The sequence below is a fragment of the Panthera uncia genome (assembly GCF_023721935.1).
Source record: "Panthera uncia isolate 11264 chromosome C1 unlocalized genomic scaffold, Puncia_PCG_1.0 HiC_scaffold_3, whole genome shotgun sequence".
In the NCBI taxonomy this organism is placed as follows: domain Eukaryota; kingdom Metazoa; phylum Chordata; class Mammalia; order Carnivora; family Felidae; genus Panthera; species Panthera uncia.
The window spans coordinates 43,281,538-43,307,683 of NW_026057584.1; the positions used below are offsets into that span (position 1 = coordinate 43,281,538).

Sequence of the window (26,146 nt, forward strand, 5' to 3'; positions counted from 1 at the left end):
TATATGTATATATATATATATATATGTATAATTATGTGACTAAATGTATGGTTATATATATATGTTTATATGGTTGACTGCGTTGGATATTGTTTGTGTAAGTTGGAGAGGTTGTTTTTATGGGACAGAAATAAGATGAGCCTCCAGCACAATCCAGTATGCTACCGCTGCTTAATGAGGATGCAGAACTCAAACTTGGTGACGTATAATATGGTTGGCCCTTTACTTTCTAATTCACTATGAAATATACCAGATTTTAATTCAAACTTAGTACATACTGTCTGCAGGACACCGTCCAATGTACAGAGAATGCTTAAACAAAAAGAGCGTAAGAAGACATGGTCCCAGCAACTCTGAAACTTACATTATGCAGGGGAGAAATCATAGAGGTTAATAAGGAACTGATGGTCTAATAGAGGGTACAGAATGCAGTGAGGCACAAGTCAAAGAAAGCTGTCTCTGGATGGGTCTTAGCTTTAGGAAGAGGGGGCACCGTATCTACCTTTGAATGCCGGTAGGATTTAGAGAGGCAGAACTTTGTGGGGAGGCTGTTTTCAAGGGTGAGTGACAGCTGGAGCAAAGTAACAATGGTGGGCATAGCCAAAACACTATAGAGAATTTGGTGAATGATTTGCTCTGTTAATGGATGAAAATAGGGTAAGGGTGCAAATCAGCCTAGGAATGGGCAAACTAGAAGTTTTGAGCAAGACAGGGATGTGGTCTATGTGTACAGCAGGAGGCTGGATTGAAAGATAGTGTTGGAGTGTTTTGTTTTGTTTTGTTTTGTTTTAGCATAGACAATCTTTATTGGCAGATGTTAAGAGTGCAAAATGGTGGGGCATCTGGGTGGCTCAGTCAGTTAAGCATCCAACTTCAGCTCAGGTCATGATCTCACAGTTTGTGAGTTCGAGACCCACGTCGGGCTGTGTGCTGACAACTCAGAGCCTGGAGCCTGCTTCAGATGCTGTGTTTCCCTCTCTGCCCCTCTCCTGCTTGCGCTCTCAAAAATAAAATAAACATTAAAAAAAATTGAGAGTGCAAAATGGTGACAAATCCAAAGGGATGGGAAAGGAGGTGGGGCGTGGTTCCCCTTTGTCCAAGTAAGGACCCTATAATCAGGCCAATGGGCTGGGAGCACTTGACTGTGGCCACTTTGGGTCCAGCACCCTTCAAAGAACAAGCTCCTAGACAGGAGGTTCCTCACAGAACACGGGAAGGGAACAACACCCCAGAAGAGGCATGGGCTATGTCCCACACCCTGGTAGCCTAGCTCCTGCCCACCGCACAGCTTGACAGCTTGGGGTAGGGGTGTTTGGGGACTGGGCTAAACTTATCCCTCTGCAAACCCAAGTATCTGCCTCCTGCCTCATTCCCCCCCCCCCCCCACCACATCCCGCCCCCCCACAGTGATTAGCCAGGTTGGATGGCCTAACAGGGCCCAGCCCAACCCAAAGTGAATAGTTCACATAATATACCATATTTTAGCCATTGTGTGGGTTGCAGGCCTTTGGAGACTGCAGGGATCACTGTGGGCTGACCCTAGCCAAACAACCCTTTCTAGGCCACAGAAATCAACCCAAGGTCTTGAGACTATAGAGGGGGAGTCAGCCTAACATTGGAATTTGAGCCAGGTACCTGGGGGATGATCATGTCACTCCTTGCGTTGGTTACAGGTTTTGTGAGAAGATGATATGGCTTCTAGATTTGTTAACGTGAATTTGTTAATTGCCTGTTCCATGCCAGGTGCTGTGTCTGTATGAGTTCATCCAGTCTTAACAACCACACCGTTGATAGGGAAGTGAGTTTCCTGAGGTCATGCATGTAATAAGAGGTGCTGTACCCCCTCTGGCTGACGCTCTGGCCAGCCTATTTACTTTAGGCATATACTTATTAAACACCTTGCAGGATGGGAGAGAGCCACAGATTTGGAATCTCCCACTCAGGTAAAATTAATTTGAAGTGAAAAATCAAATTCCTATAGCAGGTGTGCCAAAAGGGTGGGTTTGTGTCCATTTCTACTGGGATTTGTGAAGGTAACTATCTTTATAGTCCCACCATATCCTTACTTTTCTTTGGAAGGAAATTCGTGGAGTAGAGATGACTTCATGCCTGCCCATGTGTGCTGGCCAGCCAGGACTCGTGACTCTTCCATACCCTGCTTAAAAATCCAGACCCTTCCTCAGAGGCCTGGGAAGACAAGATTCATGTATACCCACTCTGCATATTGCCAGCTGTGCACTAATCCTAAATTACGCTGTGGTAATGAGAGGCTCTTTGTTTTCCTCATAGATGTGAGGACTTCCTTAAATCAGGTTTTTGTTTTCATTTCCTTAGAACTGCTGTGCAAAAACTGACTCACAGTTATCCAAATAGGTAGTATTACTTTATCGTTTGAAATTATATTTCACAATGTTGTTTCAGTCTTTAAAAATTATTACTGAGCGGCGCCTGGGTGGCTCAGTGGTTAAGGGTCTGACTTTGGCTCAGGTCATGATCTCGCAGTTTGTGAGTTTGAGCCCCGTGTCAGGCTCTGTGCTGACAGCTCGGAGCCTGAGGCCTGCTTCAGATTCTGCGTCTCCCTCTGTCTCTGCCCGTCCCACGCTTACAATCTGTGTCTCTCTCTCAATATAAATAAATATTTTTAAAAATTAATTTAAAAAAAAGCATAGGGATAAAGCCCTTTGATTAAAAACAATAAAAAATAAATAAAAATAAAAATTATTACTGAGATTAAGAGTTGTGCCAGTTTTATTGTTTGTAGTAGGCCAAAAAGAAAATACATCTTTTTTAAAAGGTAGAAGACAAAAATAATTCATTTTACCATATGAATCACAAAATATAAAATACCAGTTTAAAACTCTTTGAGTTAAATTATAAATGTACTGTATTTTTAAGAGGACAGCTTGTGGAAAGTTCTTATGATTTGTCCTAAAGCAAATGTAATTAAATAATGTTTTCCATGTTTTATTTGATAAAAGTGCAGATTCATTTTGAAGGCATATTATATACCCAGCACTATTCTGGAGATATAGTGGTGAACAATCCACCCACCTTCCAATTTCTTCCCTTTGTGTGGGGAAAACAGACAGTAATCAAAATAAAAAAGACAATAGGGGCACTTGGGTGGCTCTGTTGGTTAAGCATCTGACTCTTGATTTGAGCTCAGATCATGATCTCACGGTTTGTGAGACTGAGCCCTGGGGTTACGCTCTGCACTGAGTGCAGAGCCTGCTTGGGATTCTCTCTCCCTTTCCTTTCCATTTCTCTCTACCCCTCTCCCGCTTGCTCACACATATGCATGCTCTCTCTTTCTCTCTCAAATAAACATTAAAAAAATATGTATGCATATGGTAGGTTAGATGGTGGTAAGTGCTATGGAGAAAAATGCATCAGGGCAGAGGGATAGTATTCGACTAAGTGAGAGGTGATGTCAGTTTAAAAAAGGTGCCCAGAAAGGGTTTCCCTTTTATGTTGACATTTGAGCAAAGGCCTGAAGATGTGTTTTCTGGAGAAGAAAAAAATATGAACTCCCAAACCTCAGTAAAAAACAGGTTTCAGAATATAAGCACCATTTAAATAATATATCTCAGAGACAAATTATGTTTTGGGTTAAGGTACTTAAAGAAGCAGAGGTGCCTGGGTGGCTCAGTCGGTTGAGCGTCTGACTCTTGGTTTTGGCTCAGGTCATGATCTCATGGCTTCATGAGTTCGGGCACCATGTTGGGCTCTGTACCGGGGATGCAGAGCCTGCTTGGGATTGTCTCTGTCTCCCTCTCTTTCTGATCCTCCCCCACTCACACTGTCTCTGTCTCTCTCAAAATAAATAAATAAACTTAAAAAATATATATATTTAAGAAAGCATAACGCTAGATGTGCTTTCTTTGGAACTATGGTGTTCCATTCACGACCTGTGTTCTGTTCCCTTATAGGATGTCTCAGTGGTATGAGCTTCAACAGCTTGACTCCAAATTCCTGGAACAGGTTCACCAGCTCTATGATGACAGTTTTCCCATGGAAATCAGACAGTACCTAGCACAGTGGCTAGAAAAGCAAGACTGGTAAGAAAAGCCCACTCGAAGTTTTTCTATGCTTTTAAAATAATTTGTTGATTAAGTGACTTGGAAAAACATTGACTAAAAGATGAATCACACTGTGACCTTTGGGACTACTGTTGCAGAAAAATGTATTGGTTTGAAAAATGGCATGTGTCTCTACAAAGCTAAATTCATTAGTCATTAAGTACTTTTATGCTGTATGCTGTTTTGTCCATTTAATTATGATGCATACTCCTAAGTAATAAAATTAGGGGGATATCCCTAAAAACTGATACGTGGTTTTTTTTTTTTTAATTTTACCATTTGTTGATTGCAAAAATTTTAAATGTTTTAAAAGTATTCACAATATGGAGTGAAGGCCCCTTTTGTCTTTTTTCCTCCAGAAATTAGCATTAAGAGTTTTGTGCACAATTTAGAGTTCTAGAATTTTTCAAGCTAATTGTGCATAATATATTGTATATGGGTGCCTGGGTGACTCATTTGGTTAAGTGTCTGACTCTTGACTTCTGCTCAGGTCATGCTCTCGTGGTGTGAGATTGGTGGTGAGATTGAGCCCTGCATCAGGCTCCACACTGGGCTTGGAGCATCGTTGAGAGTCTCTCTTCCTTTGCCCCTCTCCCTGCTCATGCTTTCTGTCTCTCCCTGCTCATGCTTTCTCTCTCCCCCTAAAAAAAGAAAGCAAGAAAGCAAGAAAGCAAGAAAGCAAGAAAGAAAGAAAGAAAGAAAGAAAGAAAGAAAGAAAAGAAAAATTAGAGGTGCCTGAGTGGCTCAGTCAGTTAAGCATCTGACTTCAGCTTAGGTCATGATCTCACAGTTCATGAGTTCAAGCCCTGCATGAAGCTCTCTGCTCAGTGCAGAGCCCGCTTCAGATCTTCTGTCTTCCTCTCTCTATGCACCCCCTCACTTGTGCACACATGCACGTGCTCTCTCTCTCTCAAAATAAACATTAAGAAAATTTAAAAAAAAGAAAAATTGTACAAACTGCTGTTCTGAAAGCAACATCAGTCTTAAAAGAAGGAGCAAAACCTGAGAACACACTTAAAATTTGTTTTGTTTTGTTTTTTTTTTTTAATAATTTGAATAAGGAAAGTAGTGTTTATTTTGTACGTTTAAAGTAGTTTCTAAAATGAAATGTATAAATTTCAAATCTCCTAGGGAGCATGCTGCTAATGATGTTTCATTTGCCACCATCCGTTTTCATGACCTCCTATCACAGCTGGATGATCAATACAGTCGCTTTTCTTTGGAAAATAATTTTTTGTTGCAGCATAACATAAGGAAAAGCAAGCGTAATCTTCAGGTATGACCTGGATTTTGTGTTTTAGTCAAAATGTTCCCAGGCTCATATAACAGTTTATTGAGCGTGCACTCGTTGGTATTTTTAAAAGTTACAGGGGCGCCTGGGTGGCGCAGTCAGTTGGGCGTCCGACTTCAGCCAGGTCACGATCTCGCGGTCCGTGAGTTCGAGCCCCGCGTCAGGCTCTGGGCTGATGGCTCGGAGCCTGGAGCCTGTTTCAGATTCTGTGTCTCCCTCTCTCTCTGCCCCTCCCCCGTTCATGCTCTGTCTCTCTCTGTCCCAAAAATAAATAAAAAACGTTGAAAAAAAAAAAAATTTAAAAGTTACAGAGACTGTAAATAAACTACCTTTATATGGCTAATAATTTTATAGCATAAGCAAAGTAAAATACAAATTCATTTAGTAAACATGTAAGGAATTTTCAGGTTTAAGTGTATCACCTGTTAGGCATCAATAATTCTGAGAGAAATGTGATGCTATAACCTTGTTTTGCTAGAAATTGTTGAAATTTAAGCCCAAGAAAAAGGGTTACATTTTAAAAGCAGTGGGCTATAGAAACATGTCAAAGCTCCAAGGAGATTTAGTGATGAGTCCAGTCTGAGTCCTTGGTATACAGATGAAGAATAAGTTCGGAAAGGTTTGATAACCCTGAGGCCTGATACTGAGTTGGTGAATTAGAACTAGGAGTCCACCTTTCCTTGCTTTTGGAGGAATTACCTTCCCAGGGAAGAGAAAGTCGAAGAGAGTCCCAGGCAGGAGAGAATGGGCTACAAAGTTTTAGGATTTTTTCAAAAGTACTCCCAGTATCCCCTAAGCCTGGCTACCATATTTATTTCTATATTAATGAAACTTTTCTGTTTCAATGGAGGTGAAAGCCAGCATTTTCTTGTTTCATACCATGTCACCAAACTCTTCAACTTAGGTAATTAGGAGCTTTTTCTTTTTTGTGTGAATGTATCTATGATTTTATAATACCAATGACAGGGGGAAGTCAGATTAAGTTTATAGAAATTTGATCTCCTATAGACTTGGCTTGAACATGCCTGTTACAAAGAGCTGTGATTGCCAGTATTTTGTAAACTGGCTTTGACAAAGAAATACAAAAACTGAAAAGAGTATCTTTAATCTAATTCAAGCAGAGACCAGTAGATACATTAATTGAGAAATACCATGGATAATTTCTGTACCATTTACATGGTCTCAAGATCCTAACAGAACATAATTGGTCTCAAGAACAACAGAAATTAAAGTAAAAATATTATAGGAACCATGTATGAAAATACTTGATTTTTTAATCAAGAAATAATTTACGTATCTGCACTGATTGGAAGTTTTTGTCGTAATTTGTAAAAAGAATATTTAGACTTTACCAAAAATAGCTTGTATAGAATTTAATAAATACAAGATGAGGCTTCTCAGTGAATAGGAGTGAATTCAATTTATAATATACAATGGCTTAAACATTCTGAAATTTAGTTTGTTTTTATTCTAACAACGGATATCTAGGATAATTTTCAGGAAGACCCAATACAGATGTCTATGATTATCTATAACTGTCTGAAGGAAGAAAGGAAGATCCTGGAAAATGCCCAGAGATTCAATCAGGTACTTTTTTTTCTAATTGAACACTAAAGATTATAGTAAAGTAAAAATTCATTAATTTATCCAACAAATATTATCAACACCCTGTTCAAGGCAATGTTGTATAGTTCTCTGATTTTATGGCCCCAAAGAATGGTAAAAACCAGATATAGAGATTTTGTAGATCCAGGCTTTAAGAAAGCACCATATCTAATAGAAGTCATTCTGGTGAGGGAGAGAGGTAATATGTAAACAAAATACTTTCAGATAGTAATAATTACCATGCGGATACCAAAGCAAGATACTGTGATACAATAATGGAGTATTTGGAGGATGGGGTTGTTTCTTTAAATCAGGGTCCAGAAGCTTCTCTGAGACAAGGGGCAGGGACGGAAGCCGGTAGACAGAGGGCTCTTGCAGCAGTCCAAGGGAGAGAGGGCAGAAGTGTACTCGGGAAAGGTGCAGTCAGTAGAGGTGGGGAGAAAAGGACAGATTATGCTTTGGACATGGTACCAACGGGGCTTACAGTGAAGGATCAAATATGGGAGTGAGGGAAAGTGAAAAAAAAGATGACTTCATGGTTTATGACTTGAGTCACTTGGAGATACTGTTTATTGAGTTAGGGAAGAAGGAAAGGACTGGAGTAGGACTTTTATAGGACATAGTATGTATTGGAGAAGAACAGGTTGATGGGAGAATCAAGAGCTTTGTTTTAAATAGGACTGAGTTACCTCTTAAATACATAAGACATCCAAACAGGAAACGAGTCAGAGTTGTTTTAGTTCCAAGACTTTTCATCATGGTTTTGCTAATACTAATACAAATCTTCCCATCAGTCAGGGTTCAGATTTTTTAAATTGCCATGGCATCTGTTCATTCCTTTGTTGAGTGAGTGATGGAGTGGTGAGAACAACCCAGAAGGCAGACAGTTGTGAAACCTCCGGATGGGTTGTTCTGGTTAAGACCCTTCCAGTGTGAGGCTGGGGTGGAGGGGCCGGGCGGTGGGGGGGGGGGGGTGGAGAATGCGAGAGTATTAGAATTTAAGTAGTGGTGGTGAATGCCATTCTGCATTCGCTTTCTGGGCATTTGACCCCAGTGCTTGTGAATCTGCTGCTTTCCTGGGCATTTAGTTCCTGCCTCCTCATCACATTGAAAGCACCTTGCTGCACTAAGCATTTAAAGATATTTATTTGTTCTCAACTCAAGCTAGTTCCTCTGGTACCGGTCCTAGTGACAAAAGTGCATATCAGCGCTGGCTGCCTGGTCTCTGCAGGAGCTATGCCCATCTTCAACATGGCATTCTGCACCTGGGAGATTTTAAGCAAGAAATTTTGATTGTGTGTGACTTTCGTCTTAACACCACTGTGCGACGGGCTGGCCACTCCCGTGTCTCAAATAAACTTGAGAGGACCGCCAAGAGCAGAGACAGGCAGAAAAACAGTTTCCACTACTTTGTCCCTCAAGCATTTCTCACCTCACATTCAGCCCCGAGGCCCAGAGTTGGCATTGGGAGGCAGAGAAGGGGACTGACTTCTCTTCTCCCAGATCAGCCTTCTCTCTTGGGTATGCTTTAGGTCTTAAAAGCTTGCAAACTTTTGTCTCCCCTTTAAAAATGTAGGTAATCTGGGGAGAGGTTCTTTTTAAGCCTTTCAGAAGACACATGAGGTATCCGTGAACACCTTTAAGGGGGTTTAGTTGATTGTCTAGCTGAGAACAAGAGAAGCAAGACTTTTGGGAGTTTGAGGGAAGGATGTGGATGTCTGAGGCCATCAGGGAAAGGGAAAAGTCACCAAAGTTACCCAGCCACTACAGGCTGGGAAACTGAGAAACAGTTCTATGCCATTTCTCCCCTTACTGAAGTAACTACATTTTGATAATATATCTTTTATTCATACTGACATCTGTATGTATGGGATGATAAGATGTCTGTATTTCGTTCGAAGGAACTCCATTTGGGACCAGATGTATGGAGAGAATCTAGATGAAACAAGAATGTCCATGAATTGACTGATAGGTGTGGAAACTTATAGGTACACAGGGATGCAAGAAGTTCAGCATGTTTAAAACATGCAAAATTCAGTCTGTTCAGCGCATTTAAAGAGCACAAAATTCTGTTAGAAATGTTGAGATAGGAAAATATTGTTCCCATCATTATTTAATAGAAGAGCTTTTAGAAAGTACATTTAAGATAATATATCATATGTAGATATTTCTTAGTAAACTACAAATGTTTTGTTTGCTGCCATTATAGAACAGCAAAATGTTGAAAAAGTTGTATATATATGTATGGACAAAATTAAGGTCCATAGGGTTTGCCACAGTGGGCAGTGATCTTTTCTTTCAGGTTGGAAGGACAGACATAAAGTAGCTGTTCTGTCTTTGTGATCTTCAGTAATAATAGAGTTACCATATACTGAATGCTTACTTATTTATATAAACATTATTTCATTTGAATAAATGTTTTCAAAACTGTCACTGAAATTAAGTATTCTTATCCCCATTTTATAGATGAAAAAACTAAGGTTTAGAGGGCAGGCACTTTGCTCATGGCCACAGAGCTAATGAGGTTTGGAATTTAAACCTAGAATTAATTGTCTGACTCTAAAACCTATTCATTAGAGAAGTCTTTTGATCTGTCTTCGGGTGTTGGATATGTGAGGTGGGATAGGATGGCATTCTGACTGGGACTTCTGACAGCCATTGAGTGCCTGTCACAGATCCTTTTAGTTGGACATCTGCTCATTCATTTGAAGAGAAAGCCTGCCTAAGCAGACTTTTCCTTGGTCTGGGGTGTGCAAGTAACTCCGTTCCAATTAAAACCATCCAAACAAAGTCTATAAGGTGCAGGTGTGCAATGAGAAAATAGGAGTAAAGGACCGCGAAGGTCTCTTCCAACTTTAACATTTTTCAAAGTTTTTATTTAAATTCCAGTACTAGTTTCAGGTATAAAATACAGTGATTCAACGCTTGCATACCCAATTTTAATGTTTGGTGTTAACTGTGGTTTCCTGATTTTCCTGGTTTGTCAGAAACTTAAAAAGTTAAAGACTCACCCTGGAAGTAGTATCCGACTCAAAAGTGTAGGGTGGTCGTAGTTATGGTGCTGGTATTTTTTAAGTACTTGATAGTAAAATACTTAACAGCCACCTAATATTTGGGAGTAGGGTAGAAGGATGAAGTGGGGCAGGAGAACAAGGAATAAGAAAGCGAATGCCAGAGTGTGTTAGTAACTGGGACAGACTGCTGAAGTTTGAAGCAGGAGGTTTCTTGGGCCTTTGCCACAGTCACCAGATTTTTTTCTGCCAAGCATTTCCTAGTGTGACAGCAGGAAGAGAATGGGGTAGCTGTGAGTGCAGCTGCCTTCTTATAACCATCATTTCCCCATTTACTAAACTAACCTTTGACAGTGTAGGAAAAAGGAGCAGGAAGTCAGCATCCTCCAACGGCCCAGCCCCTCTGTCTGGGTGAAGAAGCCCGGCTCTTACGAGAGCCCACAGGACAATGGCATCCATGCCATACTTCTAGCAGACAACAGCAGAAATTCCTCCGCAGAGACAGGAAGGCTTCTGGAGCTGCTCATGGTGATACCTCATTCTGAATGGCCAGAGCAGCTCCATTTATTCCTTGGTGACATGTGGCACCTGGGGATACCAGTCATTTTAGGGCATTTTTAATACACACTTTATATAGATACAATTCAGATGTTTTGAACTTCTGCAATTCCAGAGTATATAAAATGAAGGAAGGCTTCCAAAGATTTCTGTAAACAAAGAATAACTTTGATTACTGAAAGCTAATAGAGGTGGAACGACAAAGAATATTATAGGCCAGTTTCACTTATGAATATCAATGTAAAGTCCTAAATAAAATATATTAGTGATCAAAGTTAAATAATACAGTAAGAAAATAATATGACCAAGTAAGATTTATTCCAGATTATAATAATTACAGAGTTTATTGTGACTGGGAAATTCATTAATGCAACTCATTATGTAAACAGAGACAAAGAAGAAAAAGCATGTGCTTATCTCTACAGTTGCTGAAAAGGGCTGGCAAAATCCAACACCCTGATAAGAGACATTAAATAAAATAGGAATTGATGGATATCTCTTTAGCCTATTAAAATATACATCTCTCAGTTCTATAAACAGTAACTTACTTGGTTTGGAAAACAGTAGTAAGTCAGAACCATGGCAAGGATGTTTACCATTTCCCCTAGTATTTAGATAACATTACATTGGTGGTATTCACCAATGCAGTTAGGCAAGAGAAAACCATCAGAAGCATAAGAATCAAAAGCAACATCATAAAGATATCGGCTCTCCCTAAGTTATTCATAATTTTAATGTGATCCCAATAGAAATACCGAGTTGCTTTCTGAAGCTATGAAAGTCATCAGGAAAATAAACATGCAAGAATAGCAAGGAAATGCATGAAAAAAGTACAGCAGTGAGATGGGACCAGCCCTATTAGATATACTTCAAACCCTCTGTAATCAAACACTGTTCAGGCGTTCAGGCTTATGAAGAAAAAGCCCCATGGGAAAGAAAAGAAAATCTAGGAGTTGAAACCAGGTACATAAAATTTGGGTGATAAAAGTGGCAACTGAAAGTTCTGGGGAAAATACGAATTTCTCACTAAGTGTTTTTAAGATGAACGGATAACCAATTGGGAAAAAGTTAAAATTGGAGCCATACTTCACAGTAAACACAGGAATAAACTTCAAATGGATCAGAGATCTAAAAGTAAAAAAGAAAAAAAGAAACTATGCACGGTCTAGGTTAAAAATGGGTGAACTCCTTTATAATCTGTCAGTACAGAAGGGCTTTCCAATAGGGAAAATCCAGATATGAAAGAAGAAAATACTGATAGATTTGAATATATAAAAATACCCACATAAAATCTGTGCTGTGTAGGACTCTATGTAAGAAAGTTTGATGGGCACAGTTTTTGCCATGGGAGGGGCTTTAACTCTAAACAAAAATAGCATCTTTCTAGAATCTCATCTATATGAGAACAGTCTCATGTTTACCACTCGGCCACTTGGGCCTAGGACATTGCCTGACCTTGACTTAGTGTCTTGTAAGTCCTACTGTGTGAGTCATGGAACACCTTATGTAATGAACACGTAGACACTGCTATGTCCATGTCCTGATTATCGAGGATGGGACCAAATACTATCAGTGTGTCTGGGTTGACAGTCATTATTGCTTTAGGGTAGCCGCTACTCATTGAAGTCCTTCAATGGCAGTGCTGTTCAATTTTGATAGGCCTCTGAATCACCTGGGATCTTGTCACAATGGAGCTTCTGATTCAGTAATCAGATTAGGACCCGAGAGTCTGCATTTCCAGCAAGCTCCCAGGTGGTAAGGTACTGCAGGTCTGGGGACCACACCATGAATCACAAAGCTTTGAAACAAGTACAGGGTTAATAAGAAAAATCTTGTCTACAGAATTTGAGAAACCGTGAAATAAACTTCTTATGTGGTACCATGCAACTGTGTGAATTAATGGAAAACTCCAGAAATACTCTGTTTATATTAGGCATGAACTGAGCCTAGTCTTTCCGTAGCCTTTTTAATAGTTTATCAGCATTTTCCAGGTCCTTGAGAACTGAGCTATTTCTTGTCAACACCCATGTGGGAAGCTTGTAGGAGGTTTTGGAAGGTCTGGGAGGTAGGTAAGAGCACAGGGTATGGACTTGACTTTGGAGAGTAACCAGCGGGTAAATATGCTAGAAGAAATGATACTTGTTAACCACGCACCTCCCATTACAGGCGCAGTCGGGGAATATTCAGAGCACTGTGATGTTAGACAAACAGAAGGAGCTTGACAGTAAAGTCAGAAATGTGAAGGATAAAGTTATGGTGAGTATTGAGTAAATATATACATTTAGCCTCTTTTTGTAAAGGAAAAAGCTTTCGATTACTCGAATGTGAACGTGGTAACTAATTTGTTTTTCAAGTAGTTGAGAGAAAAGTTTTGCTGAAGTTCCAGACCATAAGTAAACAAATTGGTTAAACCAATGAGCAGATAGACTTTTATGGCCCCTTTTATAACTTCCAAACATTGAGCTTATCTCTTTCTTCCTTGCGAGATTGTGCAGAAACTGTCGACTTTGCCCCATCACACAATAAACTAGATGTTGCTGCTCTAAATAGCCTTTTATGTCTATGCTTCTCAAATCTGGGGTGTTCCTGGGATTACACAGAGCTCCAGCATGAACATAGCTCATCTTTTTCAAGCACCTGTTTTACTCTAAAACTTGAAAAGGGAACAGAAACATTTCACTTGAAAGAAATTCTGATACATTTCTGATTAGAATAAAATATCCACAACAATTTTAAGATAAAACCTGTAAGGTCATATGAAAGCAGAGAGCTGCTTTGGTGCCCTTGGTGGCCTGTGTTCACCCCCCTCTACGGTGAGAGCTAAGTCGGAGGAAGAGACAAGGGGTCTTGCTTTACACCAGGACTGTATCTGTGGGAAAGGCCTTCCAGCTGAGAGGTGTGATCTCATCTGGATATTGGTCACCCCAGTGTGGATTTGACTTTGTGCTTCAGACAGTGCCTTTCCGAATTCCAGATTCTTTGAAGCAACTTTATCCTGCAGCCTTCTAAGGAAACACTTCATTAGAAATCAAGTAAGCCCAGTCTGGAAATAGCCATATGTTTTCCTTTCTAAAAAAAAGTTCTTACATACTTATTAAGGACGTTGAAATTATTATGTATGTGATTAGAATTTTGCAAGTTGAATCCATCTTTGAGGGAGCTGGATTGTTACCATGGTTTTCTGGGTCCTATGGAAACAATCTATTTCCTAAAGTCTTTGGAAGCAGATGGGTGAAAACCTGTTTATGTTTTTGTTTGTAGTGTATAGAGCATGAAATCAAGACACTAGAAGACTTACAAGATGAATATGACTTTAAATGCAAGACCTTGCAGAACAGAGGTAAGAGTTAACATCGAAACAGTGCCCATTGGCTGTCTTTTTTTTTTCTGTTTACACTAGATAAAGAAGACAAGTATGTCTTCACATTTGCCAAACGCTTTATGACTCTGAATTGCTAGTCTTGGCTTCTTGATGACTCAAGCCAGGGTCTTAACCTCTGTACTGTTGACATTTTGAACCTGATAATTTTTTTTTTGTTGTGAGGGGCTGTCCTACACAGGAGACGTTTAGCAGCATCCCTGACTTCTTCCCACCAGATGGCAGTAGAACTATTTCCCTAATCCCCAGTGGTGACCACCAAAACTGCCTCCATACCTTGCCGAATGTTCTGCGGTGGGGGCCGGGGGGAGTACCACCCCCAGTTGATAACCCCTGGTTATGTGTTATTCACTGTACTTCTTGTACCTGGCCCACTGATGGACATAGACTGACCGGTGTGCGGGGTTTCCCTGTGCGAATGCCAGAAGCTCCTTCAAACATTGCAGCTCCACATGTATACTCTGCAGAGAAGTTTAGCATTGCTCTTCATGTTTTAAAGCGGTTTTGCTCTATTTTGTTGCTTGTTTTTCATGATGGCAGGCCATTGACTGAAAAGAACCCAAAAGCAGGCATTGTGTAAAATATGTTAGGTACTGCTGTAACCCTGGCTGTCATTTGGAGGGTACCAAGGTTAATGTGGAGAGATGATTAGTATAATTTGAGGAATAGTAGGAGAGAAAGGAACCTCAACTACTACTTCCTAATACTTCTCTTCCAAAACTACAGATATGCTTTGTGTAAATTTTTTATATGAGATTTTGAATTTTGTCACTTATGTGCATTTAGGTAATCTGGCAGTGATTTAAGAACCAGACAGTAACTGTTCCCAGTTTCCATGGGTCATTGAAAACAAGTGTACTTTGTTTCAGCCTGTCAGTTTTTATTCTTAGGACATTTTTCTTATTTTGTTCAGTACAAACTGAAGACCAAACTTTGATCTATCACCAGATAGCATTTGGATTATATTTCTTCTAAGTGTTTGTGAATCTTGGATTTAGTGGGTTTTGGTTTTTTTACAATTTATATTTATCTGCTCTCTCTCCCAATTCACAGAACATGAAACCAATGGTGTGGCAAAAAATGATCAGAAACAAGAACAGATGTTAATCAAGAAGATGTATTTAATGCTTGACAGTAAGAGAAAGGTAGTGATTCGCTTTCCAGAATAACATGTTGCTTCTGTCACAGGCTGGAAATAATGGACATGAAGTGTATAATAGATGAAGAATTATTTGTATAACCACTTGGCTTAGAGCCCCCGTTGAGATATTTGCTTTTGCTTTTAAAAAATGTTTTTATTGTTTATTTATTTTTGAGAGAGAGAGGGAGAGTGTGTGTGCGTGAGTGAGCAGGGATGGGGCAGAGAGAGGGGGGAAAAAGGCTCTGAAGCAGGCTCTGTGCTATGGGCTCAGACTCACAAACCATGAGATTGTGACCTGAGCTGAAGTCAGACACTTAACTCACTGAGCCACCCACATGCCCCTAAAAATTAATGTTTTTAAATTCAGTGATTAAAGATGAACTTATTTCACTTTACTTCTTTCTCCCTCTTTAGGAAGTAGTTCACAAAATAATAGAGTTGTTGAACATCACCGAACTTACCCAGAAAGCCCTGATTAATGATGAACTGGTGGAGTGGAAGCAGAGACAGCAGAGTGCCTGTATTGGGGGACCCCCCAACGCTTGTCTTGATCAGCTGCAAAACTGGTAAGATTCTCCAAAACTGGCTGGCTAACCCCACGAACTCCTGAAGCGCACATTTGAGTTGTTGTTAGTGAAAGGACCCTGTCAAAACTTTGGTTTAGAGTTTGATGTAGTCCAGCTTCTTCTTGCCCTGGAAGCACTCACTTGCAAAGCACACGTTTGTCATGCATGTGGCCGAGTTCAGCCAAGTTCTGCTTGGTTTGGAGCACTCCTCTCCCTACTCTACGTGTACCGTGGGATGCATCATTTGTGCCAAAACATTGGTGACGTCGCTGTCACGTAAACACACTTAACAACTTGAGCCCTGATGTTTTCTTAAACACAAAATAGTCTGAGACATTTTCCAGGCTTCCATGAGATCATAGTTTGTTGTGGACCATTCATTTGCTCATCATCGAGTAAACACTTATTAAACGCCATATGCCTGGCACTGGGCTAGGATCTGGGGACACGTGATGAATGGTTTTTGGTCCTCTCAGTGTGGAGGCGGGAGGTAGATGTAATCATTCCATGCAGTAGAATGTTACCAGTGCTCTAACAAAGGTCTGTCCAGGGTTCTGTGGAAGATGAGGGAAGGAGTCAGCAGGACAGGTTTCTGAAAGGAAGTGGTCTTGCACAGACTCTTGAGAGTGAAGACGAGTACTTCGTGGAGACCAGGGAGGAGACCAGCATGGACTGAGGCAGAGGAGAGGAGCGGCTGGGCATGAATGGGGGTCTGCAGTACCCCATATTGGATGATGGGAGAGTGGGGTGCCGGGGAGGACAGGAAGAAAGTGGAGGTGGCAAGATGCTGGAACCTGGTTGTGGAGGCTCCCACACAGTGCTAGGAACGGGACTTTGTCCAGTGGGTGCTGGTGAGCCAGGCAGGCTTTTTGTTTAAGTGGAGATTTACTTCTCTATTTTATTTTTGTTTTACTTCGAAAGGTTGCTCTGGCAGCAGTCAGGAGGAAAGGCTAGAGACAGAAAAGCCAGCTGGGCGACTGGGAACATGTTAGTGTCGTTTGGGGGAGGGCCAACAGACCAGAATGGGTGGGAGACTGGATCAGAGAGGAGATGAAGGGATGGTGGCCTGGAACAATTTCCAGGGGCCCAAGGACCAGAGATCTCGGGAGGTTCTCTGGATGCTACTTTTTAAAAAATTCACAATTAGTATTCAGTCATTTATTTTTATTCTATAGATTGCCTGCTCATATTCCAAATTTCTTTTTGGCTAGCACAGAGCTTCCTAGCCCAGTGTGCCTCCGTGGGCCTTGCGGGGCACTGACCCCCCTGTCCTCCTAGTGCTCTGGGAGGCCCTGGGCTGTCTGGAGCCTCCTTGTGGTCATTTAGGCCACGGGGAGCCTCTTCCAGAGCCGCAGATGCCCTCCAGTGTCCTCCACTGTTCTGTCCATAGACTGTCATTTTCTTGTGTGTGCCATGGCCTAAAATGTGGGAAGCCCTGGGTTAGAATCCACCTGGAACTTGCCCACCCACCATTAGCCTACCTTCTTTCATGGTCAGGGGCTGCTCTCTGGGTGCCTTGAACAGCATTCGGGAAATGGAACTGTGAAGTGAAGGAAATGTATTTCGCTGGGAGAAGATTTTCTTTTGTCATTACTCCAGCTAGTCAAGTGACAGTCCCACAACCTGACTTGGCTCAGAGGCACTTTACAGTCGGCAAGGAGGAAACTGAAGCAATCGCTGGTTTCCTCCTTGGCTAATATTTTGAGTGTCTGGATTGAGTGCTTTGCCTTCTCCTTTCAGTTCAGTGAAACTATGACCTTGGTTCCCTCTTCTCCTCCTTCCCCAGGGCCTGCCATTCCTATATGTGGGCTCCTTGCTGCCTCCCGCATCACCTCTGATGAAGTCTGCCTTGCTGTGTCCCTTGCCTCTGCCCTCCTCTTTACCCTCTCCCTTTAAATCTCAATTATCTTACAGGTCAGGGGAAATCACAGATCCCCAGCGGGCCGCACCCCACCCCACCCCATCTCCTCAGGTCCGTCTCGAAGTGTAGGGAGGTCTTTGACCTGGGCTGTAATCAGTGCCATTGGTTTCTTCTCCCTGAATAACTGCCCTTGAACACCAAGATGAACCTTGTTCTCTATTTCTCCCTGCAGTGTGTGACCATGCAGATAACATCGTGTGTTGCCCGTAAAAACCTCTTGTTGATCTCCGTGATTCCCTGTGATCCAGGCTGCTTTATGATAGCCTGCGATTGAGACCCGTGTGTCTTGTCCCTCCCCAGGTTCACCATAGTTGCCGAGAGTCTGCAGCAGGTTCGTCAGCAGCTTAAAAAGCTTGAGGAATTGGAACAGAAATACACCTATGAACACGACCCTATCACAAAAAACAAACAAGGGCTGTGGGACCGCACCTTCAACCTGTTCCAACAGCTCATTCAGAGGTAACTTGAGGGGGATTGGTTTGTATCTTCTGCAATTATTTTGCTCGGGAAAATGTTATGGTGATTCAGATCATTTAGAAGTGTTTAATAGGTTATATAAAAATTTTTAGGGCAGTCACCTCTTTCCAAATTCCTGTCTATGCCATTGGCTTTCCATTCTTGTGGCTATCTAGACTGATAACTTGTCAGTTTTACTCCTTGGGCCACTCTGTGCCAAGACCTGTCAAGTCTATCCTGGTGTCCCCTCCTTGCCACACCAAGGCCTCATCCTGTCTCCAGCTCTCAGATCCTCTCTGCTAGACTCATACATGGTCACCTCCCAAGTGCTTCCCTTCTCAGCCCCTGCCTCCCTAGTCCCTGTGACCCTGTGCTTTCCAGAGCAGACTTCAGCCTGTCTCTCTGTCACCTGCTCATCCAGGTGGAGCCCCCTACTACACACTTGTACCCTATGTCCACAGTCCCAGCTGGCCACTCCGGGGTGAGCTTCTGCACGTGCCTCGTTTTGGCAGACCTCGTGCCCACCACATATAGTCGCTTTGCCTTGCCTCTCGTAACTATTTCCTCCACCTCTCTCTTGAACGTCATCTCAAAATTGTAAATCTCAGCTTATATCTAATCATGAAATCTTCCAGAGTTCCCGAATATGTTACCTCCCTTCAAGATCTGCCTGGTTCAGTCTTCATTCTTGTCCCGTTCTGGATTTATTATGTAATTGTGTATGTATTTCTGTTGTCTGTGACATAAATTGGGAAGTTCTTGGAAGACAGACATGTGCATTTGTCATCTTTTTGTCCCCCATAAGGACCTTGTACAGTGCCTTGCCCACCGGCAGGTGTTCCACATATGCTTAGCAGATGAATAAATGGCACTGAGTAGAAAGAAGCATAGAGTTCATATTGCAATTTAGTCTTCATGTTAACTTGACATGTGGCTAATGTCCAAACAGGAATGCCTCAGTGCTATTGTTTTGAAATAATCAAGGATATTTATTTACTAGGGTTTTGGAATGCAAATCCGATACTTTTTTTAATGAAAATTAAGGCTTGGAAATGTTTAGTAGATAGATAATAAGTATTACTAAACAATTTTACTGGAAGAACAGTTTTCCAAAGGATACCAAAATACCCATTTCAAATTATGGTAGTAAGGCAATATGTTACATGGTTCATTTTCAACTGTAGTAAAATTTCTTTTTATTTATTTTTTTTGTTTATTTTTATTTTAAAATTGGGATGCAGTTAACATACAACATTACATTAGGTTCCGGTGTACAACATCATGATTTGATATTTGCATATGTTGCAAAGTGATCACCACAGTAAGTCTGGTTAGCAAATTTGGTTCTTCATGCAAATTCATAAATGAACATAACCCAACTCAAGGTTTTCATTATTGACGGGATCACAGTTCACTGCAACTACTCTGATCTTTTTGAGTATAAATTTGGTGTGGGCATTTCTGTGCTGACTAGCAAACCTCACTTTATCAACTCGTTCGAATCTTCCAAACTGAGTTTGAGCTTGTGCCCTCTAACCCCCTCTCCTGTTGAGGGAAAATAATTCATACTCCCTCAGCATTAATGGAAATGCTAATCTGCACTCTGCTTGGAACTTACAGCTCATTTGTGGTGGAAAGACAGCCTTGCATGCCAACTCATCCTCAGAGGCCACTAGTCTTGAAGACTGGGGTCCAGTTCACCGTGAAGTTGAGGTAATTGAGAAAAGATGGAATCATTAGACCTTCTGCCATGAAGTTTGCATCCCTCAGTTCCTTCACAACACTGTCATATAGAGTGCTTTAGAGGAAGCAATTTTGCAGTAGGCATTTCTTTTCTTTTTTTAAGTTGTATTTATTTAGGTAATCTCCACACCTAATGTGGGGCTCACACCCATGACCTTGTAATCAAGAGCCTTACGCTCTGAGCCAGCCAGCTGCCCCTGTAATAGGCATTTCAATGGGAATTCTTAGAGTATCTAAGAGTCTGTCTGTCCTATTAAAATTAGAGCTATAACAGATACATATGTACACACACCTGGTATTTTCCCCCGTGATAAATGTAATGCACGTTCACTATAGAAAGGAATTCAGCATTGCAGAATTGAAATAGTAGAGAGTAAAAGTTCCCAGCAGCCTCATGCTCTCCTGAGTATAAGCTTGTAACCTAGGCTTTACATACCCCTGCAACCATATGTGGTGTGTGTGAATATGGACTCATGACACATGTTTTTTTAGTGAATGGGCTCATAGCTTTCATCAGTTTTTCAAAGTTGTGTGTCATCTAAGTTGTCTGTAGACCACCATGGTAAACAGCCTAGTGTCAGTACTCTCAGATTTCTGTCCATGTCCATACAAATACATACATACATTTATATGTGTATGTGTGTGTGTCTGTGTACACACACACACACACACACATATATATGTTTTTATACATAGATACACACATATGCAAGTACATAATATACAGTATTTTATTTTTAAAAATAAGGATTCTGCTATACATGTTTTTCAGCCTGTTTTTTCTTCAGTAAGAAATCATAGAAGTGTCTCCATGTGACACCATGGCTTATCTTTCTTTTTTTGAGTGGCAGATTTATTTAGTCTTCTACTGATGAGCAGCTGGACTCTGAAGAGCTACATTGGCCTTCAGAGTTGGCCTCGGTCCTCTTTCCTGGGGTGCTGCTGAGCGAGGTACCCAGTTGCTGCTTCCTGGTTGCTGGTCTTATAGCACCACACTCAAGCACCCTCGGGGGACCAGAACTCACAGCCAGAAGGGACACTAAAAATCTAATCCCATCCGCCTGCCCCACTAAGTGCAGCAGACCAGTGAGGGGCTCCTTCCTGAGGTCTGTAGCTCATCAGAGAAGACACATGCACATCTTAGCCCTACGTTCCTTCCTTCCGATGTTAACCTGTTTTTCCTGATTATGGATAAGAGTTCTTATTTTTTCCCAAGAGAACAAACATTAGTCACAAGTTTTAGTAAAAAGTACATTTGCAATTTTTCACCCATATAATTGTCCAAAAGTAGAAATCTTGATAAAACCCAGTGTTGGCAAGGCTGTATAGGGAAGCAGGTACCCTCACTCACATTTGGTGGGAATGTAAAATCAGTGATGCTTTCTATCAGAATTTAGTGTTACAGTTTTGCCCCAGCAGTTCCATAGCTAGGAATTTATTTTGCAAATACAATTAGAAAATTTTCCAAGTTGACAACATGAATGTTGATTCTATTGTTTGTAATAACTGGAGGGAGTGAGGATTCGTGAAACCTTCTCCAATAGGGAACTGATATAATAAATAAACTCTAATAATTTTTTAAAGTAATAATGACTTTTATTTTTCATTCCAGACTGTTGGTGAAATTGCAGGAGCTGAATTATAATTTGAAAGTCAAAGTCTTATTTGATAAGTAAGCTATCTTTAATATTATCTAATATACATACACTATTGAAATTCTGGTTTTGTTAACCAAACATGGATGGAAGCACTAGAGCTATTTATAAGTGATCCCAGGAGATTTAAAAAAAAAAATTTAAGTTCATATATTTATTTTGAGAGAGTGCACGAGTAGGGTGGGGGCAGAGAGAGGGTGGGAGAGAGAGAATCCCAAACAGGCTCCGTGCTGTCAGCACAGAGCCTGATGTAGGGCTCAAACTCACTAACCATGAGATCGTGACTGAGCTGAAATCAAAAGGCAGACACTTAACGAACTGAGCCACCAAGGCGCCCCTAAGTGATCCTAGGAGATGTAAATTGATAGCTCCCATTCTGGACATCGGGAGCTTCCTTTAGAGCTGATAACATGCTGGTGCCTTTTGAGACTATAAGTGAACAAAAGAATGAGTGTATTTTATTCACATGAGTTTGTAGTGATCAAGTCTTGCATACTACCCCACCTCCCTCCTAGGCCAGCCCCAGAGGAGGAGAGGCCTATGATCACACACAGGCTGAGGATCCTTGAGGCTGCAGTGATTCTGCGGCCAGTTGTGGGGTCGTTTCTGGAATGACGATGACAGCATTTTGCGGGGACTGTGTGGAGCCTGCTGGATCCACCCTTGTCTCTTCTGGGCAGTAGGGACCTGGGAATGGATGGGGTCTCTCACAGGGGGTCTAGATGGAGCAGTCCCATCCCATTTTGCCCTTAGACCTTAGACCTGGACTAGCACTGACCTAGCTACTATCTCCCCTCTCTGCCCCACCCTTGATACATTTAATGTTTTTGTGTGTAACGTACTGATTTAGCAAGTTTCAAGACCACTTATGATAATCCAGGTTTCCTCTGGTGTTCTAGCTTTCCGCCCTGTAACGATATTCTTTCTTATAGTCTGTGCCCTTGTCTTTCCTGCCATCATCTTTGGTTTCTCTGTGTATCAGCTTTTGCTACATAACAAATCACCCTGAACCTAGTGGCTTAAAACCCAAAAAAGTTATCCTTTCTCTTATTCTGTGAGCGGTAGGTGGTCTTTCTGGGCTGGACCGGCTTGTTTGTTGCTGAGTGGTCCAGCATGGACTTGTTACATGTGTGAGGGCTGGGATAACCGAGCCCTTCTCCATGTGGTTCTCAAGGGCGAGCCAGGGCTTTATGGCATAGTGACAGCATCCCAGGTGGGTAAGAAGAGCAGCATGAGAGGCCTGTTGGGGCGAGACTTGGAGCTTGTACAGCATCCCTCCCATCCATTCTATTGGCAAAACCAAGTCAGAGTTGCCTAAAGTTCAAGGGAAATACTCTCAATGTCTTGAAATGAAGTGTGGCAGAGATTTTATGGCTGTTACGTGTGTTACCACACTGTGCTCTATCTCAGTCTCTCTTTTGGTTTGTTACAGCTCTTTTGTCTTTTCTCTCTGTTCCAGCTCTGAGTTTCCTCTTAGCTCTGACAAGGAAGCTTTGTGTCACACTGTTCGTTCCCTTCATTTCAGATTCTTTTTTTCTTTTCTAAAACTGGAGAAAATTGGTCGCTCACATAGCTAATGGTGATGGTCATTCACAGAAATGTTGAATTTCTAGTTGAGATAGGAAAGGAAGCTAACCCATGTAACTGTGAGTGTGCTGATGTTTTCTAATCTGTGCCTACTCCTCACAGATAACATGGGTAGTCTGGAACGTGACTGAGTAATCACTAAATTTATATAAGAGGCAAAGTCGCTCAAGATTTAACCTCAGACTTAAACTAGACAGTTTCCCCCAATAATTGACTATTCTTGCACTCTCATAAAAGTATTAAAGATAGTAGAGAATAAAAAGGTTTGTGCTGTCACATTGGAAGTTCCCTTAGTTTTCTAAGAGCAGAGATTGCTCTCTGCTGCCCCAGTGCTTAGCATGGGGCCTCACACCGGGTATGTGATTGCTCAGGACGTAGCCCTGACTGTAGCTGACTTACATTTATGGAGGGTGTGCTCTGTGCTCTTTCACCCATTGTCTTTTACCCCTCGCCAAATCCTGTAAGGTCGGTGCTGTTGGCACCTCATGGTACGGATGATAAACGTGAGGCCCGGAGAGTTTATCTGCTGCACGTCCCTCCGCCGCCCTGGGCAGAGTTAGTGGTGGTTGATTGAGGGAGGGAGCGAGTGAATGAAATGGCAGAAAACCCACAGGTGTAGATTTTGTGTTGGTCTTTTACTTATAGGTATACTTTCATATTTTTCTTAAAGCTCAGTTCAAAATTTAAATATACATATATGACTTTCTTTTTTTTTTTTCAGAGATGTGAACGAGAGAAATACAGTAAAAGGGTATGTCAAGTACTTTGTACTATATTTTACTACCTTTGTTTAATAGTTCTGAGCCTTTTAAGCATCTCTACTCTGTATATTTTGTTGTAGATTTAGAAAATTCAACATTTTGGGCACACATACAAAAGTGATGAACATGGAGGAATCCACCAACGGAAGTCTGGCCGCCGAATTTCGACACCTGGTAGGGAGACCAGTTTTCTGTGTTTTATGTGGCGTCTGGCTTGCTAGGACTTTATTTCTGGTGCAGTGGCACTCGGTTCATGGTGCGAGGCGGACGGCACCCCCTGGGAGGCTTCCTAGAGTTTGCGGGAACCTTTGTTCCTCCTCCTTGCCCCAGGACTGTTCTGTTATGTGTTCTGCCAGTCTGTCCCCCAGAGATACTTCTTCGGGATGTGGCACTCTCGGTAACACACGCCGTAAATCAGTGTGCGCATAACTTATCCGTTCTCGGTGCCTCTACAACCTTGCTCACTCTAGACTCCTGCAGTTTCCTCGGGATTTAGTACTGCTCCCACATCCTGGCGGCTCCTGGTGAGACCGACCCCAGGAGTCTCTCATCGGCTCAGGATTTGCACCCTTCTTCCTGGTAGTCTTGCCCACAACCACTACCTCCATTGCATTCCTCCAGGGGGTAGGGATCCAGCAGGGGTTGTAAGCAAGCGGTGCCTGTCTGCCTGCTTCCGTGGGGAGCAGGGGCTGCCGGTTGTTGTGAAGATGTGTTGGCACTGCGCCCTGTGCACTCCCTGGGCTGGAACTTGCAGCCTTTTCGTTGGCAACCATTTTGTAAGCCAGCAAACCCATGGTGAGTGAAGCTTGACCTCATGGGAGAGCCTCACTCCAGACTCGGGAGTCTGAGGATGCCCAGAGCTGCTCTCGGGGCTCCAAAATGCTTCCTTAAAACCTCAGGTATTGAAGTCCGTGGGAGGGCAGTCTTAGCTGTGCCCTTAGCCTGAGGACCATGAAACAACTGATGAAGGTTAAGGGGCATCATTTGGAAAAGCTTGCATGGGGGAGGGGAGCAGGATATGATTCCCCGGGATCCTTCCAAACTCTGCTGTTCACATAGTGTCATGTCAGGCTGCTGGAAAAAGGCACTTAGGCTCCTGGGCCCACACAAGGGTCATTTCATATCTTGTTCTGCACCCTGAAAATAACTTCACATCCTTTATTCTTTCTAAGTCCTGACTTTGGTTTGTTTGTAGATGAAAACAGCAACTGTGACTGTTATCATGCTGTTTACTAAGATGGTTTCTTGTTCTATAGCAACTGAAAGAACAGAAAAATGCTGGCACCAGAACTAATGAGGTGAGTCTTTCTCTGTTGTGAATGGTCTCTAACCAGCAGGTCTGTCCGGGGAGGTTGGCTCAGTACCCCTTGTGGCCGGGGGTCACCTCAAAAAGGGATTCAGACCCAGCAGGGAAGAGCAGTGAATGAGCTTTAGGACACAGTATATCTGTGGTAGCAGTAAAAACACTGCTTTCGTGCTTTATGGTTGTCAAAAGATTTTGCACACGACTCCTGGACCCTCACAGCACAGTGGAACAGGTATAATGGGTTTCTGTGCTACTCACATTTCACAGGCGAAGAAAGTGAATCATGGGAACTTTGTAAGATTTTGCTAAGGGTACCCGGGAATTACTGTCTGAGCTGGAATTAGAGGCTCGTCTGGGGACTCCCATGCTGAAAATGAAGTGTGGCGAGAGGATTTTCTCTCCATTGCATTCCCTGCCCAGCGGAATGGTCTTTCTGTCAGTTTCCCTTTTAGAGCCGGATCCTCGAGGAATTATATTTGTAATGTAATATTCAGAAATGAACTACGGACAGAGGTTTGGGATGTTTTCAGCCTTTATGCCCACGTAGCACGCCACCCTTCCATGCCGTGACCAGTGGTGCTCGTGTGGCAGAGTGGGACAAGCCCCGGCCAGGGCAGCGCAGAGATGTGCTATCTAGCCCTGGTTTTGATCTCTGCTCTCTTTGTGACCTTCTGAGGGCTTAGTTTCTCCTGCAAGCACAGATAGCGGCTGCTCCCCTCTGGTTCTAAGTCATGATGCCTGCATGCGATCGTTTGTAGCAAAACACTTCAAGAACTCTATCGTATTTCTACCTAAACCAAGCACTCATGACCTGCCAGGCTTTTGCAAATCAGTCCTTCCAGTAAATAATCACACCTGGAACGCACGCTTTCCAGCCCTGTCTGCCTCAGGCTGCAGCGGGGCAGCGGGCAGAGCAGGGCTGAGAGCCAGGAAGCTTCACCTCACAAATAAACCCATCACAAGTTGCTGTTTCCCTATCCACATTTCTTTCTGGTAATCTATAACCCTTGCCATGGTTACAGAAATCTTATCTTTGAGAGAACACTGATATACGATCGTTAGAACTGGGGCATACATTATTGAACAT

At 42.2% G+C, this 26,146-nt stretch overlaps 1 protein-coding gene across 1 annotated transcript in view; it reads left to right on the top strand.

Annotated features, from left to right (window-relative positions):
• The window catches only part of STAT1 (signal transducer and activator of transcription 1), a 41,605-nt gene that overhangs the window by 1,499 nt on the left and 13,960 nt on the right, over positions 1-26,146 (top strand). The window contains exons 3-15 of the mRNA XM_049615294.1: positions 3,930-4,058; positions 5,211-5,355; positions 6,859-6,957; positions 12,711-12,800; positions 13,806-13,884; positions 14,977-15,068; positions 15,479-15,630; positions 17,852-18,010; positions 19,628-19,720; positions 21,363-21,422; positions 23,714-23,743; positions 23,834-23,927; positions 25,010-25,051. Of these exons, the coding sequence (XP_049471251.1) occupies positions 3,931-4,058; positions 5,211-5,355; positions 6,859-6,957; positions 12,711-12,800; positions 13,806-13,884; positions 14,977-15,068; positions 15,479-15,630; positions 17,852-18,010; positions 19,628-19,720; positions 21,363-21,422; positions 23,714-23,743; positions 23,834-23,927; positions 25,010-25,051 (1,263 nt within the window). The 5' untranslated portion in view covers position 3,930. The remainder of the gene's footprint in view (positions 1-3,929; positions 4,059-5,210; positions 5,356-6,858; positions 6,958-12,710; positions 12,801-13,805; positions 13,885-14,976; positions 15,069-15,478; positions 15,631-17,851; positions 18,011-19,627; positions 19,721-21,362; positions 21,423-23,713; positions 23,744-23,833; positions 23,928-25,009; positions 25,052-26,146) is intronic.